General features: G+C 36.7%; 1 protein-coding gene across 3 annotated transcripts in view; it reads right to left on the bottom strand.

Moving 5' to 3' along the window:
- The window catches only part of LOC150086031 (uncharacterized), a 371,398-nt gene extending 356,229 nt beyond the window's left edge, over nt 1-15,169 (bottom strand). For 2 of the 3 annotated variants that reach the window (XM_090374340.1, XM_090374341.1), the window contains exon 1: nt 14,890-15,169. In XM_090374340.1, coding sequence (XP_090230466.1) covers nt 14,890-14,947 — 58 coding nt within the window. In that variant the 5' untranslated portion in view covers nt 14,948-15,169. The remainder of the gene's footprint in view (nt 1-14,889) is intronic. The other variant, XM_090374342.1, reaches the window with a different exon arrangement.
- Between the last annotated feature and the right edge of the window lie 2,086 nt (nt 15,170-17,255).

Here is a 17,255-nt window from a genome sequence, read left to right as displayed (position 1 = left end):
TCCTGCTCTCTCTTTCAAAACAGTCCGAACACGTGCCGCCACCAGCCATTTACTTTCCAACTTCAAACCCACAGAACCAACTTTTCATCTTCCTCCTTTATTCATTCAACTGCCGTTTTCTGGAACAACCTTCCTTCCTACGTATTTCCTGAAAATTACAATCTACAGAAGTTCAAGTCCAATGTCAACAAATATCTTCTTTTGTCTTCTCAACCTCCAACCCAAGCACGGTACTAAGTACTATAGGTTCTAATACCTCTCGTGTTTGGGGTTCTCATAAAAAAAAAAAAAAAAAAAAAATTAATTACATTTTTTTCAACTTCACTCCCAGAATTTCTCGTTGACATGAAGTTTTTCTTCTGTAAATATCGACACAAAGTAACTGTTGAGTTCATTTGCAACTTCAGCTGGAGTATTTAATACTATCCCACGCCCATTACATAAGGGTCAGATCTGGTTTGTCCTTTTCTTCGCATTTATATATGTGAAGAATTCCTTATACCAACTCTTTGCAAAGAGTGGAGATAAGAAATTTCTTATAACCTGCCTTTGCCAGCTTAGCCATTTTTTTAGCACTATTACAGATCAATTTGTAGCTGTTATAGGCTTCAACACTTTTTATTGCTCTGTCCGTAGCCGAGTTGGGCAGGAGCGGGAGTGCAGTAGCACACGCTCTTTGAGTAGACCTGGGTTCAAGCCCCTGACTGCTGAATACGGTCGATCTGCCAACCTGCACTGGACCAGCGTGGCAGATTATGGTCCACTTCCCTCAGCATGGATTGCTGAGGAGGCTTCCATCCTGCAGTGGGTTGATAATGGCTGCACTACTTTTTTTTTTAACCTTTCCATGCTGTCTTTTTCTGTTCAAGTAATCTGGCAACTTCATTATTCATCTTATTTGAAATCCTCCTCATGAAGTACTTTTTTTTTAATGGTATATACGCATTCAAGGCTTCTGTGATTGTTTTAAAGGTATACCATAATTCAATTGTATCCACTCTGTATGAGATATCTATTCAGTTAAGAGGCCTTGTAGCATCTTAAGCCATCGTAATTTTCTTTCCTCAAATTATAACCTATTTACTGCACTTTATTGCTTCTTCGTAAAAAATTACAATTACATAAATAAAGTCAGTTATAGTCACTTAAATTAAGTCAAAAATTAAAGTTAATTACATAAATAAGTCATGATATTAATGGAAATAGTTAATTATATTAACTATCGCCCCCTTTCATGCCTAACGCCTGAATAATTCAAATGCCCCCAGGGGACGTAACACCCACTTTGAGAAGCACTGGTTTACAGGGTGGCCACTTTCATGGAAACAAAATTATTCTCAAAACTTTATTGTCACACCTCATAAGTCCTTTTGAACCAGAGTAGTTTGCACTTAGTTAATCTGTTCTGGGGCACCCGAATTGGGAGGGTATCACTTGATAGGTTACTAGAGCCTTGAGTCCCTGACAAGCTCCCAATTACATTATTCTCGAGGGCAAGCTCCCATTTTTTCAATGACTCAATTATTCTAGCAACATACCAAATTGTAACTTAAGATCAGTACACTCCTTACAACAGTGACAAAGAAAATAATCTCCAGGTGAGCTACAATTATCCACTAAGTCGACCTTGGAATACACGCCATGGGTCCTGCAAAGGAAAAAATCATGACTCACCCAGAAATCGCCATCAGCTATTTCTGCATGAGTCATGGTACCCTCTGACAAAGTGTTCAAGGCGGATCTGGTAACAACCATCGTAAAATTTACTAAATATTAATAATAGAAACTTTCAAAAAATTATATTTATAATACAGTAGAACTGTCGGTTATCCGGAATAATTTGAAAGGCTTATCTTTCTTCTTTTTTTATTAACGGTAGTACAGTAAGCGCCAGTTATAGTGATCACTTTTGCAAATTGAATTTCGGCCATAATCGGCAAAAGTAAAGTTTACTACCCGTTTATAACAGATTGTACAAACAAAAAGTCAAATAAACCGAAAACTGCAAATTGTTTTTATTGTTTTATTGGTTGTGACCTCTAGAATTCTATGTGACCTTCAGAAATGTGCTTTAGAAAAATATCACAGACTACTGAGTTTTCTCAGATTTCAGATTAGTTTAGCTCCAGATTCGGTAAGAATAATATTGGCCCAAAACTGCAATTTATTATTTTTCTCAATTTTTTTTATGGTAAAATGTGTAGTTTTAACAATGTGACAAAAAAAAAAAAGTAAATTATTAATAGAAGTAGAAAAGATGAAAATTTAGGAAATCTCTCCAGAGTTTAAAGTGGGAACTTTACAACATCAAGAAAAATTCCAATGCTATAACAGAATGTGTTGATTATGGATGGTGAAGGAGGATCTAATAGGAAAAAGATGTCGAAACCTGAAAATGCCACTTTATAGAGTGCACTTTATTTTTTTTGTTTTCTTCAGAAGCGAAGTTTAGATGAACCAGTGTCTGGCCCAATGTTGTGTGAAAGGCATCGGATTTTAATCGAAAATTAGGAGGTAATGAAGATTTTAAAGCAAGCACAGATTGACTGAAAAACTTTAAACTGAGACAGTATATGTGAACTAGACATTCTAGGCGAGAAACTTTATGCAGACGAATCGGCAGTGGTGTTCTTTAAAAGTAAGTTTTCTTCGGTTAAGCAAATTATGAGAGAAGAAAAAAAAAAGTTGATGAGACGGACTCATGGAAAGCATTACAGAGAAAAACCCTAGCCACTAAAAGAGAAATAAATGCCTGCACCCACCAAGTTTTAAGATGAGAAAAGAGCGAGTTACGATTGCTATGTGTGCAAATGTCAGTGGGATGCACAGATTGTCCGTGCTCGTAATCGGCAAGTCAAAAAACAAGAGCATTTAAAAATCTTTCTTTATCTTTCTTTTTTCTTAATCTTTCTTTGATTAAATAAATCAAATTTATTTAATTAAATAATTACATTAAATTTAGTTAATCTTACCAGAAAAATTTTCCGGTTCAATTATCCGGAAAATTTGGCTATCCGGAAGAGGTTTGACATCCATTATTCCAAATAACTGACGCTCTACTGTATTAAAAAATAATGAAACTATTAGGGGGGGGGGGGAACCTATCAAAATAAACTAAAATATACTAAATAACCTCTAAAATCCAGCTCTACTCCAATAATCCTGCTCTAATCCCATCTTATATATACTTCTTCACTTTCACTATGAAGTGCTCCACAAGGCACATCTGCTCACCACGAATGCCAACAGTAAGTAAATCTAACCACTCATACTGACAAATTAAAAACATGCTCTAGCACAAGAATGAGAAAAATCCTACAGGTCATAGGCCATTCAAAATTCAAATAAGTCAGGCTTTGTACAAGGTGTTTTATAAACGACGCAACCCTAAAATCAAGAAGGTAGAACTTACGGGCAGCCATATCTGATGTCAAGTTTAAAGTGTAGATGGCAGCACTGCTCCCATGGTTACCCGAGGTAAGCAATTAAATGACCGTGACATGCATTAGTCTCAGTCAGGCATCCAGTCCGTTGCACTGTGTCGGCCATGTCGTTTTCCAAGAATGAGCACGTTTATTGTGGAGTCTTACTTGCATATAAATCTTATAAACGTGTGCAAGATAAGTTTCAAATGAAATTTCCTCGGTCGTTTGTCCCCAACAATTCAACAATATCGCGTATAATTGCAAAATTGTGAGTGTGAAGGACAAAAGAGCCTAGGCCGGCCATCACTGTTAACTGCAAACGTTCTTGATGATCTGAATGAACGTTTAACCCAGTCACCAAGAAAATTGCTTAAGAAGTTATCTTCTCAAACCAGACTACTGTTTTCAGGGCTACAAAGAAGTTAAAATTGCATGCTTACCGTACTGGTGTCATTCAGGAACTGAAAGAACTTGACCATGAAAAACATACAGTATTGTCATTGGTTTCGCTCTTTTGTTGATAAAAATGGAATTGAGGTGTTGGATCGTGTTTATTTTAGTGACGAGACTTGGTTCCACTTGGACGGTTATGTGAATAGTCCGAACAGCTGAATACGGAGCAGTGAAAACCCACATGCATATCACGAACGATCATTACATACCCTGAAAATTGGGGTTTGGTGTGCCATCTCACGTCGTGTTATAGGGGTCTATATTTTTTGACAAAACTGTGGATGGAGAAGTTTATCATGACATAATCCAACAGTTTATTACATTGTTGGAGGTGAATGAACGAGAATGTTGGTTTCAACAAGATGGTGGGACCTGCCATACAACAAATGAAATGATGGCCATGTTACAGAAATTTTTCAGAGATCGCTTGATCTCAAAAAAACTTGCGGCCCCCAAGATCTCCAGATCTTCCTCTAGATTTTTCTCTTTGGGGACAATTAAAAGGTAAAGTGTTTCACAACAATCCTCATACTCTTGATGAATTGAAGGCTAACATTAAAAAGAGATTGCAACATTATGTAAGGTGGCTGCAAATGTCATGAAAAGGGTACGAACCTGCATCCAGATGAGTGGAAACCATTTCCAACACTTGTTATAAAGGTTGAGTAATTTCTTTCCATTGTAAATGGTAAAAGTATGTGCAATTTATTTCTCTTTTGTGTGATTTGTTAAAATTCCTATAATACAGTTGCATCCTTTATGAAACACTGTATAGGCACTGCATTGTATTTCAGGCATGTTGAATTTTTTTTCATGTTATGTGAATAGAACAAATTCAATTATTAACTAATAAAACTAAATTAAATGTAATTATATAAACGTAATAGAAAATTTGCTGATTAACTTGTTACCAATTACTACTTAATAATAAGTAACTTTTTTTTAGCTGATGTTGTATAGGCTTGCTTTCTGCATCATTTGCCACTTTACTTACTACTAACGCATTAATACTAACTTCTCACTCCACTACACACACATCAAAATAATATTCAACTTCTTGTGATGTAACTTACTTATTCCGATTTAAAAATATATACAAAGGGTACTAGGAAAGTTTTGCAATATGACGCAACAATGAATCACAGGAAGCTGCTTGTTGCTGCATGTTGAGACATGTTCATACGTGCATAGTAGCCGCCGCGCCAAGTCGATGGGCTTAGTTATTCATTAGTAGTGAGAGTGTAAAGTGCTTGCGATGGCATCGTGGTCACAAAATGAGATAAGGACAGTTTTGCGGTATAATTTCGTGCGTGGTTTAACCATAGACCAGTGCTTAGAAGAAATGACTCTTGCACTAGATGATGATTGTCCACATCGTACAACGATATTCAGGTGGTATAGAGAATTCCAAAGGGGAAATTTCACTCTGGAGTATCTGAGAGGCCGGGAAGGCCACGAACGTCAGTTACGGAGGAAAACGTTACTGCTGTGAGGAAAATGCTTGACAAAAACAGGCGAGTGACCTATCAACAGATAGAGGATACTTCGGGCCTAAATGCACCAGCAATTCGTTCGATTCTGCAAGATCATTTGCACGTGAAGAAACTTTGTTCTCTCTGGGTGCCGCATCAACTGACTGAAGAGCAGATGACACGACGTGTGACTTGGTGCCGGGAGATGTTAAAAAAGTTTGATAAGGGACAATCTCGGTATGTGAACAACATTGTGACAGGTGACGAGACTTGGCTGTACTATTACGATCTGCCGACCAAGGCTCAAAACAAAGTTTGGGTCTTTGATGATGACGACACACCCGTAATTGTCAGAAAATCCCGATCTGTAAAGAAGAAAATGATAGCTGTATTTTTCAAATCGAGTGGAATTGTGGTACGTGTCGTTTTGGACACGCAGAAGACATTCACAGCTAAGTGGTATACTGAACAATGCCTGCCTAAAGTCATTGGATCTATGAAGAACCTGCGGCCAAAGTCAAGAATGGACACCTGGTACCTCCATCACGAAAATGCTCCAGCTCACCGCGCCAAAGCCTGCACCGAATATTTGACCACGACAGGACTGAAACTTCTCGAGCACCATCCCTACAGTCCAGACCTTGCTCCCTGCGACTTTGCACTGTTCCCGCATGTGAAAATGAAGCTAAAAGGGAGGCGGTTTTCCAGTGATGAGGACCTTCTACGGGCTTGGGACAACGAGTGTGCTTTACTCCCTAGTGAAACTTGGCAGAACTGGTTTAAAGATTGGTTTCGGAGGATGGAGAGGTGTATTGAACGTAGAGGAAATTACTTTGAAAAAATTAAATAAACAAAGCTGTATTGCAAAACTTTCCTAGTACCCTTTGTATATTAAATACAGTGCTCATTTCGTGGATCTTCTGTAATTATTAAAGTAAACAGTAATAATTCATTATACATTTAGCAAATTAATAGTAGTTACTTAATGTAGTTTGGCTGAAACAAGAAGAAGAAATGAATCACTTATAAGTTTATCAAGTGGAAATCTGCTGTACACCAATGGAAACAGTGAAAGGAGTGAAGGTGGAGTTGGGTTTCTGGTCCATAAAGATTTTAAAAACAACATTTTGGAATTCAAAATGTACATCACCAAGGGTGTCAAGACTAATACTCAAGATTTCTAAGAGGTACAAGCTAAAGATTATAATGATTTATGCACCAACGTCGAGCCATGATGATGAAGAGGTTGAAGAAATGTACAGTGAAATTGAGAGTCTTCTAGATGAGCAGAAAACCCACTACACTATTATTATGGGGGACTTCAATGCTAAGGTTGGAAAAAGGCAAAACAGTGCAGAAAGAGGAACTATAGGAAATTTTGGAATTGGTGAAAGAAATAAGAGGTGAAAGACTTGTGGAATTTGCAGAATCTCAAGGACTGTCAGTAATGAACACTTTTTTCAAGAAAAGGGTGAACAGAAAGTGGACATGGAAGAGTCCAAATGGATTAACAACTAATGAAATCGACTTCATCCTCACTAACAGAAGATATATTGTGAATGATGTTACCGTCCTGAATAAGGTAAATGTTGGAAGTGATCACAGAATGGTAAGATGTACACTTGATATAGATGTAGGAAAGGAAAGGAAAAAACTGACTCGAGTAAATAATACAAAGGTCTTTGAAATAACAGAGGAGGAGAAAAAGCAGTATGTACTGGAACTTAAGAACAAGTTTGAGCTTCTGCAGACTGCCCAGGACCAAGATATCGACGAGGAATATTACAACTTTCTGAAAGTGATAAAGCCCAAGAAACCTATAGGGAAACAGAAATCCAAAGAAGAAAAAAATTAGTCAAGAAACACTTGTCATGATGAACCAAAGACGACAAATGAAGAGCAAGAAACACACTGACAGGGAGAAAATTGAGTATACTGAGTTATGCAAAGCCATTAGAAAGAGACTCAGAGAGGACATAAGAAGATTTAACACAAGAAAAGTAGAACAAACATTAAGGGAAAACAAAGGATTTAAATCAGCAGCCATGAGCAGTAATACAGAAAGACAAATGATACTGAAACTGAAGAATAGCGATGGTGTACCTATAAACAGCAGAGAAGGCATAATTCAAATAGCAGAAGACTACTATAGAGAATTATACAAGGAGCGAGGGAATGACACCAGCAGTGAGGAACATGGATTGCAAAGTAGCAACACATACGACATACCCAATATTCTTCCTGATGAGGTAGAACATGCATTGAAGAAAATGAAGAATCGGAAAGCCCCGGGGGAAGATGAAGTTACTGTAGAGTTGTTAAAATTGGGAGGAAGAGACATAACACAAAAACTGGCAAGGCTCTTCACAAAGTGCATTAGAAAAGGTGTGATGCCTAAGCAGTGGAATAATGCAATCATAGTTTTGCTGCATAAGAAAGGAGATAAATCAGAAATTGGAAATTATAGACCAATTAGCTTGTTACCCCATATCTACAAGTTGTTCACAAGGGTCATTACTAACAGATTAGAAAGAATACTTGATGAGAATCAACCGAAAGAGCAAGCTGGCTTTAGGACAGGATTCTCAACTATGGATCACCTTCACGTAATATCACAGCTAATGGAGAAAGCAAATGAATATAAAATACCATTATGCCTGGCATTTGTGGATTATGAAAAGGCATTTGACTCCATACAGCATAAGGCAATGTTTCGGGCACTGGAAAGACAAGGCATAGATACTCCATATATTATGATTTTGAAGAAAATATATGAGAGTGCTACATCCTTTATTAGACTAGACAAAGACAGTAGCAAATTTAAAATTGAGAAAGGAGTTCGACAAGGAGACACAATATCTCCGAAGCTGTTTAGTGCTGCCCTTGAGGAAGCTTTCAGAAGATTAGACTGGTCGCAGAAAGGAGTCAATGTGAACGGAGAGTACCTAAACCATTTACGATTTGCAGATGACATTGTGGTCATAAGCCACGATCCCAAAGAATTAGAGGAAAATCTTAATCAGTTATGCACAGTTAGTAAGGATTTTGGACTAAAGATGAATATGGCTAAAACAAAAGTAATGATGAACAAGTATGCCACAGAAAGGGAAATAATGATTGAAGGAGCAGTAATTGAAAAGGTGGAGTCATATACTTATCTGGGACAAGTTATTAGCTGTAATAATGATAAATGGCTGGAAGTCAAGAGAAGAAGAAATTTTGGATGGTTAGCATTCAGGAAATATAGTCACATACTGAAGAGCAATATCCCAGTTTGTCTGAAACGTAAAATAATGAACCAATGTACACTCCCCACCATGACTTATGGAAGTGAAACTTGGGCACTCACCAAAAGAATGGAAGAGAAGCTGAGAACTACACAGCGAAGAATGGAACGAATTATATTGGGAATCAGACTGTTAGATAAGAAGAGAAACACATGGATTAGGCAGCAAACTCAAGTAAAGGACATTCTTATCAAAACTAAAGAACTAAAATGGTCTTGGGCAGGACACATAGCTCGAAGACATGATGACAGATGGACTAAGAAAATAACAGAATGGTACCCAAGAGGAGCTAGAAGAAAACCTGGAAGACAAAGGCGGAGATGGATAGATGAAATTCATGAGTTTCTGAGTAGTAAATGGATGGCCAGTGCTCAAAACAGAAGGAACTGGAAAGTGCCGGAGAGGCCTTCATCCTGCAGTGGATTGAAAATGGCTTATGATGATGATGATAATGATGACTTAATGTAGGCACTACTTTACATTTCAGGTGTTCAGTTTTTTTGAACAGATTCAATTAAAAAAACTGAATACCATTTTTTGTGATTAAAAGAAGTGAAAGTAAATCATCTTTTCATTAATTACTAATAAATTAATAACAAAAATCGTTCAAAAATAAATTAATGACAATCGCCTCTCCCTTCACTGCACATTTCAACATAAAATTATATTTTGGAATACAATGTAATTATTTCCCAGTGCATTTTAATAAGACTGAAATATAGCATATATTTAATAGTCATCTGTGATTACCCATGTCAGGCATGACACTACACACTTAAATTCCCTTAAATTTTAATAATCAGCATATATCAGTAATGATCTTTTCAATTTCAATCTACATCACTGATTATTTTGTAATTTGACGAGTATCCATAAAAATTCCCTGTTGGATACAAAATACACTGCTGTATGATTTTTGCCCTGGTTTTGGTTTCTGCTTCAATTTAACTTGCTCTGATTACTGTGAATATCTCACTTTGCATTCAGTGAAATATTTGCACACATTCAGAAAGGCTGCTATTTCTGAAGAATTTTTTTTATTATCCAATATAGCATCAGAATAAAGAAGATAATTTAAGCATGTCAATTTACCCTATTTCTTACACTTCTTTCCCAAAAATATCTTATATTTAGTAAATTAACTACCTCTTCAAGTAATAATGAACTGTTCAAGATGTGCAACACATGAACAAATAACTTTTACTGCCAACCATTTATACTATCTTTTATAAAATGTCAAATTCCAGCTGATCAAAAACAAGTGTAAAACGCATACCTTTCTGGCTCAAAAGCTGACTACTCATAAAACAAAACTACACAAACAGTGGGTGACTTTTCTCATTCTCCAATTGGCATACTACCACATGTAGTGGTATGCCACTAGTACCAATTAATTACATATGGAGGGGAAAAAAAAAAATGTATTTCTATTTCACCAATTTTAATAAAATTTCAAATGATTCAATAAAACTCTAAAATAACTGAACATATAACTTCACAAATTCACTGGAAGCAGAACTGTTATATGTGGATGGATAGATGATTATAATGAAAATACTTTATGTATTTCCAAACATGGAAAAAATAAGTTGTAGGTAATTTGCAAATCTAAAAATTGGGTATAGATCATATTTAAGTTTACTGTTAATCACATTACACTTAATTATAAACCAATAATGATTTAATTTTAACCAAATATTTGGGTGCACATAACTATTAATTTTGTAAACTTGCTTTCAATGCAAAATCAAATTTCATATACAAGGTTTGTTGTTGCTGTTTGTTATTTAGTTTTTAGGAGCATTAACAACTAAGGCCATGTTTCTTGGATCATTCACCGCATATCGGGATATGCGGTGAATGATCACCGCATATCAGGGGATATGCGGTGATCATTCCCTGACCTTTCCGCATCCTCCATATTTGGTGGGCACAGGCTCGAACTCCGGTCTAATCAAGAAGCGTGTGCTATGCACTGCTGCTCCTGTCCACCTGGCTACGGAGGCGCTCATATACAGGGTGTTTCAAAAGTGATGGTCAATAATTTAAAGGTGAACTGTACAGACAATATGTTAAAAAAAAGTCTAGTAAACATTGGTCCTTGAGTGAATCGTTTTCGAGATATCGCACATTTCTAGTTGGGAACCACCACACTGACAAGGTGAACTGTATAGAGTTGGGATCCACCACCGACTTGTTTGTTTAGGTTAGGTTATGCTCATTCTCTCCCTTTCCCCCTCTCTCAATGCTCTGAGACATAGCAGGCATACTTGTCAAAAGATAGTCAACATGGAAAGGGGTTACAGCAACGAAGAGTAAGCCAACGGCAGTGCATTCGAGGCTGCACGTTTGTACCAAGAAGCATTTCCCTGCCAAAGGCAGCCCAACAGATGCACATTCATCCGGGTACATCAACGCCTTAGAGAACATGGGCATTTCACACATGGAGTAAGAGCAGGTAGGCCCAGAAGCATAACTGATGTTGAGGAAAGGGTGTTAGAAAGAAGAGAACAAAATCCAGGAATTTCGAAAAGGAGGGTTGCTCTGAAAGAGCGTGTACTGACTCATAGCAGTGTGTGGAGAATTTTACATCGCCAATTACTGTACCCCTACCATATCCAGCGTGTACAAGGTCTCACCAATACAGACTACCCTCCCAGAGTGAACTTCTGCCAGTAGATGCAACAACAGTATGTCCTAACTCCCCACCCCCATTTTTAAACATTTTGTTCAGTGACGAAGCTGGGTTTACTCGTGATGGTATTTTTAATTTTCATAATAACTGTCACGTTTGGTCCGACAAAAATCCTAATGCAATTCATGAGTCAACATCAGCAACGTTTCTTGTTGAATGTCTGGGCAGGATTACTAGGAGACAGTCTACACCAGTGGTTTTTCAACCGAGGTGCCGCAACAACATTATTGGGGTGCCATGTAATTTGGGTTTAAGTTACTTAAAGTTATTATTTTGAAATTTACATATTTATTTCATTATAGAAAGGGTACAATATAAAGGGTAAGGTACAATATCCATTATATCTTATCTTTTTAATTTTGTGATCTATAATTGATCTTTATTTAGTACCTCTATATAAAAAATAAAATTATTATATATAAGTATATATTAAAAGGTCGAAAACCACTGTGTTAGGTATTTCTTTTGGCCTAGGGGTGCCATGAAAAAATTAATTACTGGGATAGTAAGGGCGGCGTGAACCAAGAAAGGTTGGGAACCTCTGGTCTACACTTTCTGCCAAACAGGCTAACAGGAGAGCTGTACCTTCGGTTCCTGCAGAATGTTCTTCCAGACTTCCTTGATGATGATAATGTTCCACTTCAGCAATGCCAGAACATGTGGTTTATGCATGATGGTGCACCACCACATTTTTTGCTCAAGTTGTGACTTGGTATCTAACTAGAAGGTATGGTCAACTGTGGATAGGTAGAGGTGGGCCTGTAATATGGCCTCCCAGATCACCAGACTTAAATCCTATGGATTTTTGTATCTGGGGTCATGTAAAAAGCTTGGTTCTTTTGACATTAACTTCTGACTAAAACAATTGAGGAATTAAAGCATCAGGTTGAAGGAGCCTTTCAGCAAATCAGAAATGACCCAGGAATGACTGAGAGGATTCGCAACTCAATGCAGAGAAGACTACAAAGTATACAGATGCAACGACAGCATTTTGAACACCTTTTGTAACATCTAAAATCCTGTGGTGTTGAAACCAAAAACTAAAAATGTATTATCTTATGTTTAATAAAACCCTTAGCAAAGGATTCACGGCTTTTTGCTAAACTAGTGCTCCTATAGTCAGTGGCGGATCTTAACAGAAAATACGTATTATCTCGAAAACTGTTCAGTTGTGGCCCGATGTTCACTGGGAACTTTTTTGCTTATTTTAGTTTGTACTTTACACCTTTAAAATGACCATTTTTGAAACACCCTGTATATTAACTTTTATTGTCATAAAGATTGCTCTAAAGCATTCTTGTAAAATCCCCTATCCATATTTTACTCTTGTAAAATCCATTACCCTTGCAGTTGCAAGGATAATGGATTTTACAAGAGTTCACCACACTTTTCTTTATGCCTGGAAGGTAGCCATGTTCAAAGTCAAATGTTTTCATAAGCAAAACAACTTTGTACAAATTAGGCACACAAACTTGCTGTTCAATTCAGCATTCAATAAAATCATGATAATCACAGCTGCAATCTGTTTTTGCTAGCATCTTTCATAAAAATGGAAAGGGATAACCAGAGTGCAAAGATAACTAAACTTGAAGCTGTTAGCATTTGATATTAGCAAGTTAACATTCATTTGTAAATGCACACATAGTATGTACAGTGCTAAAATCAAAATGAAATTGTTTCTCTTTTAACCAAGATGGGTGTGCAAGGTCAATGAGAAACCCCCCAGACAATATTTCAGAAATTCATCATTGTGATCTATTCCATCCACACAGCTGAAATTCCTAAAAGCCATTTTTGAAAATGATTCTTTGCTCTCTCCAGTTAAAATTCCAAAAATCTCTGTTAATTATCGTGCCAACAGGATAAATGCAAGAATTATGTTATGCCTAATTGCATGCATGTCAAGTGCCATTATCATATGAAACTGACAATGTTCTCCAGCTTCATCCAGAATTACACTTTTGATGTACAATACATTTCATGCAGCAGTATTAGTGTTATTGAAAAGCCAGTGTCCAACTGCATACAAGTTTTTTGATTTCCATTTTGCATGCCAACATGTCTATGGGCAGATTTATTTTCAAAAGCTAATCAATATTTATATTTTAATATAAAATAATGATTTTTTCAGAAAATAAAAGGTGGCATCAAAAAGTGAATAATTTTGAATTACTTCCTGCTGATTTTTAATATTACATGTGTGGGGTTAGACCCCAACAGCTGGAGAACTAATTCTTCCTACTACTATATCAAAGAACAAGCAAGAGTGAAAGGTACACAAACACTTCACATATATTAAATAACTGAAAAATGGGCAATCTTCTAAAACAGGCAAGATAACAAATGGTATTAGACAAATAGTAAAGCCATAAACAATTGCTACCAAATGGCATTTGACAGTAGCAGAGCTGTGTTTGTATTTCACTGTTTCTTGTTCTTATTTTAAACATTTCTCCAACTCTTTTAAAGAATATTGCCAAAATATTTTATTTTTAATAATGAATGGAAACAAATGTTACCAGATTGAAGGGTTGAACATTTTGCATGCATCTCGTTTTTTCTTGTTACTATTTTATACATTTCTCCCAACTCTTCTAAAGAATTGTTTCTTTATTCATTTTTGAGAATGAATGAAAACACTCTAAAAGTTGAATGTAGAAGTAGGTCTCAATTTCCCAATGACCTGTTCTGGCCAGTCATTTTTTCTGTTCCATAATATAACATCCTTTCATATTAGATAACATACAAACTTCGAACAAGCTGCACAATAGAACACATGCACATATACCAAAGCTTGATTTGATTTGATTTTTTTTTTTTTTTTTTTGTGGCGCAAAAACAGCAGGGTTATAGTGCGCCAATATACCAAAGCGTAAACTATATACTGCATTACACTGAGGAAATATTTTTCCGTGCAAATTATGCAACCATAACAAAGTCAACGAGACCAAGTTCTTAACAAGAACATCAACAAGTTCATTTTACTAACTAGGTCAAGCGTAGCAGTAACCCATGCACTTACGACAAATACCATACGACAAACATTTGTGGTCAATTAAACTAAAATAGAAGTTCTAGAAAAGCATATTTAAGTTTAATAATAATATTTAAATGGAAAGAAATATCTCTGTGAAAATGAATTGAGTATTAGGGTCCAACTTTATTGAAATTAAGCTCAAAAGCTGGCTACTCGTGCTTTATATTATTTTTATTTAACTACGTAATTTCAGGTTAATTTCTTTTACACCACATTAATCTGTTCAGTCGAACTAAAATCAGCTCCCTGCTTCATTTTCCGTAACATTTTCAGATTGCTATTATCAATATGCACAAAGAGAGCACAAATGTTTCGTATGGGTATGGGCATTTGGAATTACTTTGTGGATGTGGTGGGGGTAAATGGAATCAATAATTTTGAAATTGTAAATTTTAATTGAAAAGATTAATTAATAAAATGATTGACAAACACATTTCAAATTCAATTAATACAACGCTTACACATAAATTTCAAAATTACATAATTAAGTGCGTATATATTATCTTTAATCGGGTCATACCTTCACAGTTTCCCCGATTTGTCATATTACCTTCTGGTAGTGGATGAACCATGGCCATTTTTTTTTTTTTTTTTTTATTTTGACTGCTTCACAAACTATAACAACTTGTCTAATAAATTTCAAATTTCGAACGGCAACGAAGTAACGACGTAACACTATATTTACAAGAAAAAATATATACACTGTACAAGGGCTGTCCAGTCTTAGGTGAAAGAGACACGAACCATTTTTAATATTAACAAATGACAAAGAAACGCACACAAAATCTCAACTGATGCAAAAATAGAAATGTCGGAACTACGAGGAACCCGGATGATGACTTCACAACAGCTGGATACTCTCTAACCCTGTACAATTCTATACTACAATAATTAGTGATAAATATATCGCCAAATTGGGCTGATTTAAATATTAGCATACAGCACAAATAAGGTCCAATATTCCAAGGAAGACTATACAGTACTGTACTCTAATAACACGCCCGCTATAACGAATATAACTAATGCAATAACAGCTAACACATTAAATACAGAAAACTCTAAAATTACAACAATGAAATATATGTATACCCACTTTGTAAAAATTATGCATAAAAAAAAATTGTTATTATTATGCACTAGTTTTTGTACTTATTTTCGCCAATATGATCCATGCTTCATAATAATTAATTTTTATACAACTGCGCATATACTATCATGTTTCCAAATTATGAATACGAAAGCAAGTTGATACAATCGGAACGGAGGTCTGAATTTTGTAAAAACCATTTGAAACGTGAGCAAGGTTTCAGATTTAGTGATCAGCACCCAGCATTAGTTCACTGGCGAACATTATTATTATTTATTATTATTATTATTAATGGCCATATGGTACAAGGAAGCCTAAGGCTTATGCTGCACCAGCCAAAAAAAAAAAAAAAAAAAATTCCCAAGTTACCACCTGAGAGAGAGAGAGAGAGAAGTAGAAAGGAATCACCAAGTAAGAGAAGAATGATGATATCCAGCTCAGGACCCTGGGTTTGCCAAGCCCATACTCACCAGATGTGAGCCCCCGGGGGTAGATGTGAGCCCCCGGGGGTATTTGATGCTAAGTGAGCTATAACATGTGCCCTCGCCGATAGGGGTAGATACACAACGCTGACATGGGAGAAACCCCTCGGGCGGTTAGACATTGAACACTTCACACTTTTATGATAGCTCTGCAGTCTGCTCGGCAGCATAGTGGTATCGTCACGGTCCTCCCACAAGGGATGGGAAAAGGCCCGGATTCGAGTCCCGTCGATGATGCGAGGAGCTTTAATGGGCATTTTGCACTCCGTAGCTGGGTTAGTCGGTTTCCGGCGTAGATAGCAAGGTTTCTCCCAGAAACTGTTTTTTTTTCGTACAGGAAAATCGACCAGAGACACACCAAATTTACAGAAACAAACAAGGGTATATGTAAGATATTACTGGGTGACCCTAATATAATAGTTTAGATTATGATAGCTCTACAGTCTGCGCTGGTAGCACAGTGGTATCGTCATCGTCCTCCGCACAACCGGTGGAAAAGGTCTGGGTTGGATTCCTGTCGATGATGCTAGGAACTTTTATTGGCTTTGTTTTTATTCCATGGCTACGTTAGTCGGTCTCAGGAGTAGATAACAAGGTGTTTCACACGGAAAAACAGGGTTTCTCTTTCAGCAAAGCTGGAAAATCGAAAAGAGAACACATGAAATTTAGAGACACAATACACGTGGACAGGCAATTGCGAGTGAGTAGTGGCGTTCCTATGTGAAGTCTGGGCGCCAAAGATCGATCCCTGCTTACATTCGTTCGCATCTGGGTGGTCACCTCCAGTATACTAGGTGCTGTATTTCAAGATTTGCACATGGGTTTAAACCCAGGGTTAATAACAGTCCTATCGTCGTGAAGGTGCAGCAAAGGATTTGGCTGTCACAGACCGAACGGACTTAACCGAAATTCGGTCCACTTCACATGAGTGTCATCTGAATATCGGTTCCATCAGTGATTAGACTCCAAAGTATTAAGCCCAACTTGACATATCTGTGATATCCTCAAAGACCTGCAAAAGGATGACCATAAAAATCTTATCTACAGAAATAGTGTTGGTCCTTAAGCTTTGCACACCAGTGTAACTACAGGGTAATGTTCGTAAAAAGTGCGAAATAGGATTAAATTTGAAAGTCTCTATAATTCTGCCCGAACACAATAGGATAGAGTACATACCGAGCGTCTTGTTCATCAATTCTGCCCTGGAGAGACTAAAACCTCAAGTAGTGAAACCTCAAGCCTGTTAACAAAAAAAACCAAACTATTAGGGACACCCGGTAATTTCTTACATATACCCGTATTTTTGTCTGTAAATTG

This window comes from Mastigoproctus giganteus, chromosome 5 (genome assembly GCF_048544385.1).
Source record: "Mastigoproctus giganteus isolate SK-2022 chromosome 5, ASM4854438v1, whole genome shotgun sequence".
NCBI lineage: Eukaryota > Metazoa > Arthropoda > Arachnida > Uropygi > Thelyphonidae > Mastigoproctus > Mastigoproctus giganteus.
Note: the sequence above shows the minus strand (reverse complement) of the source record. Positions and strands in the feature narration are given on the sequence as shown.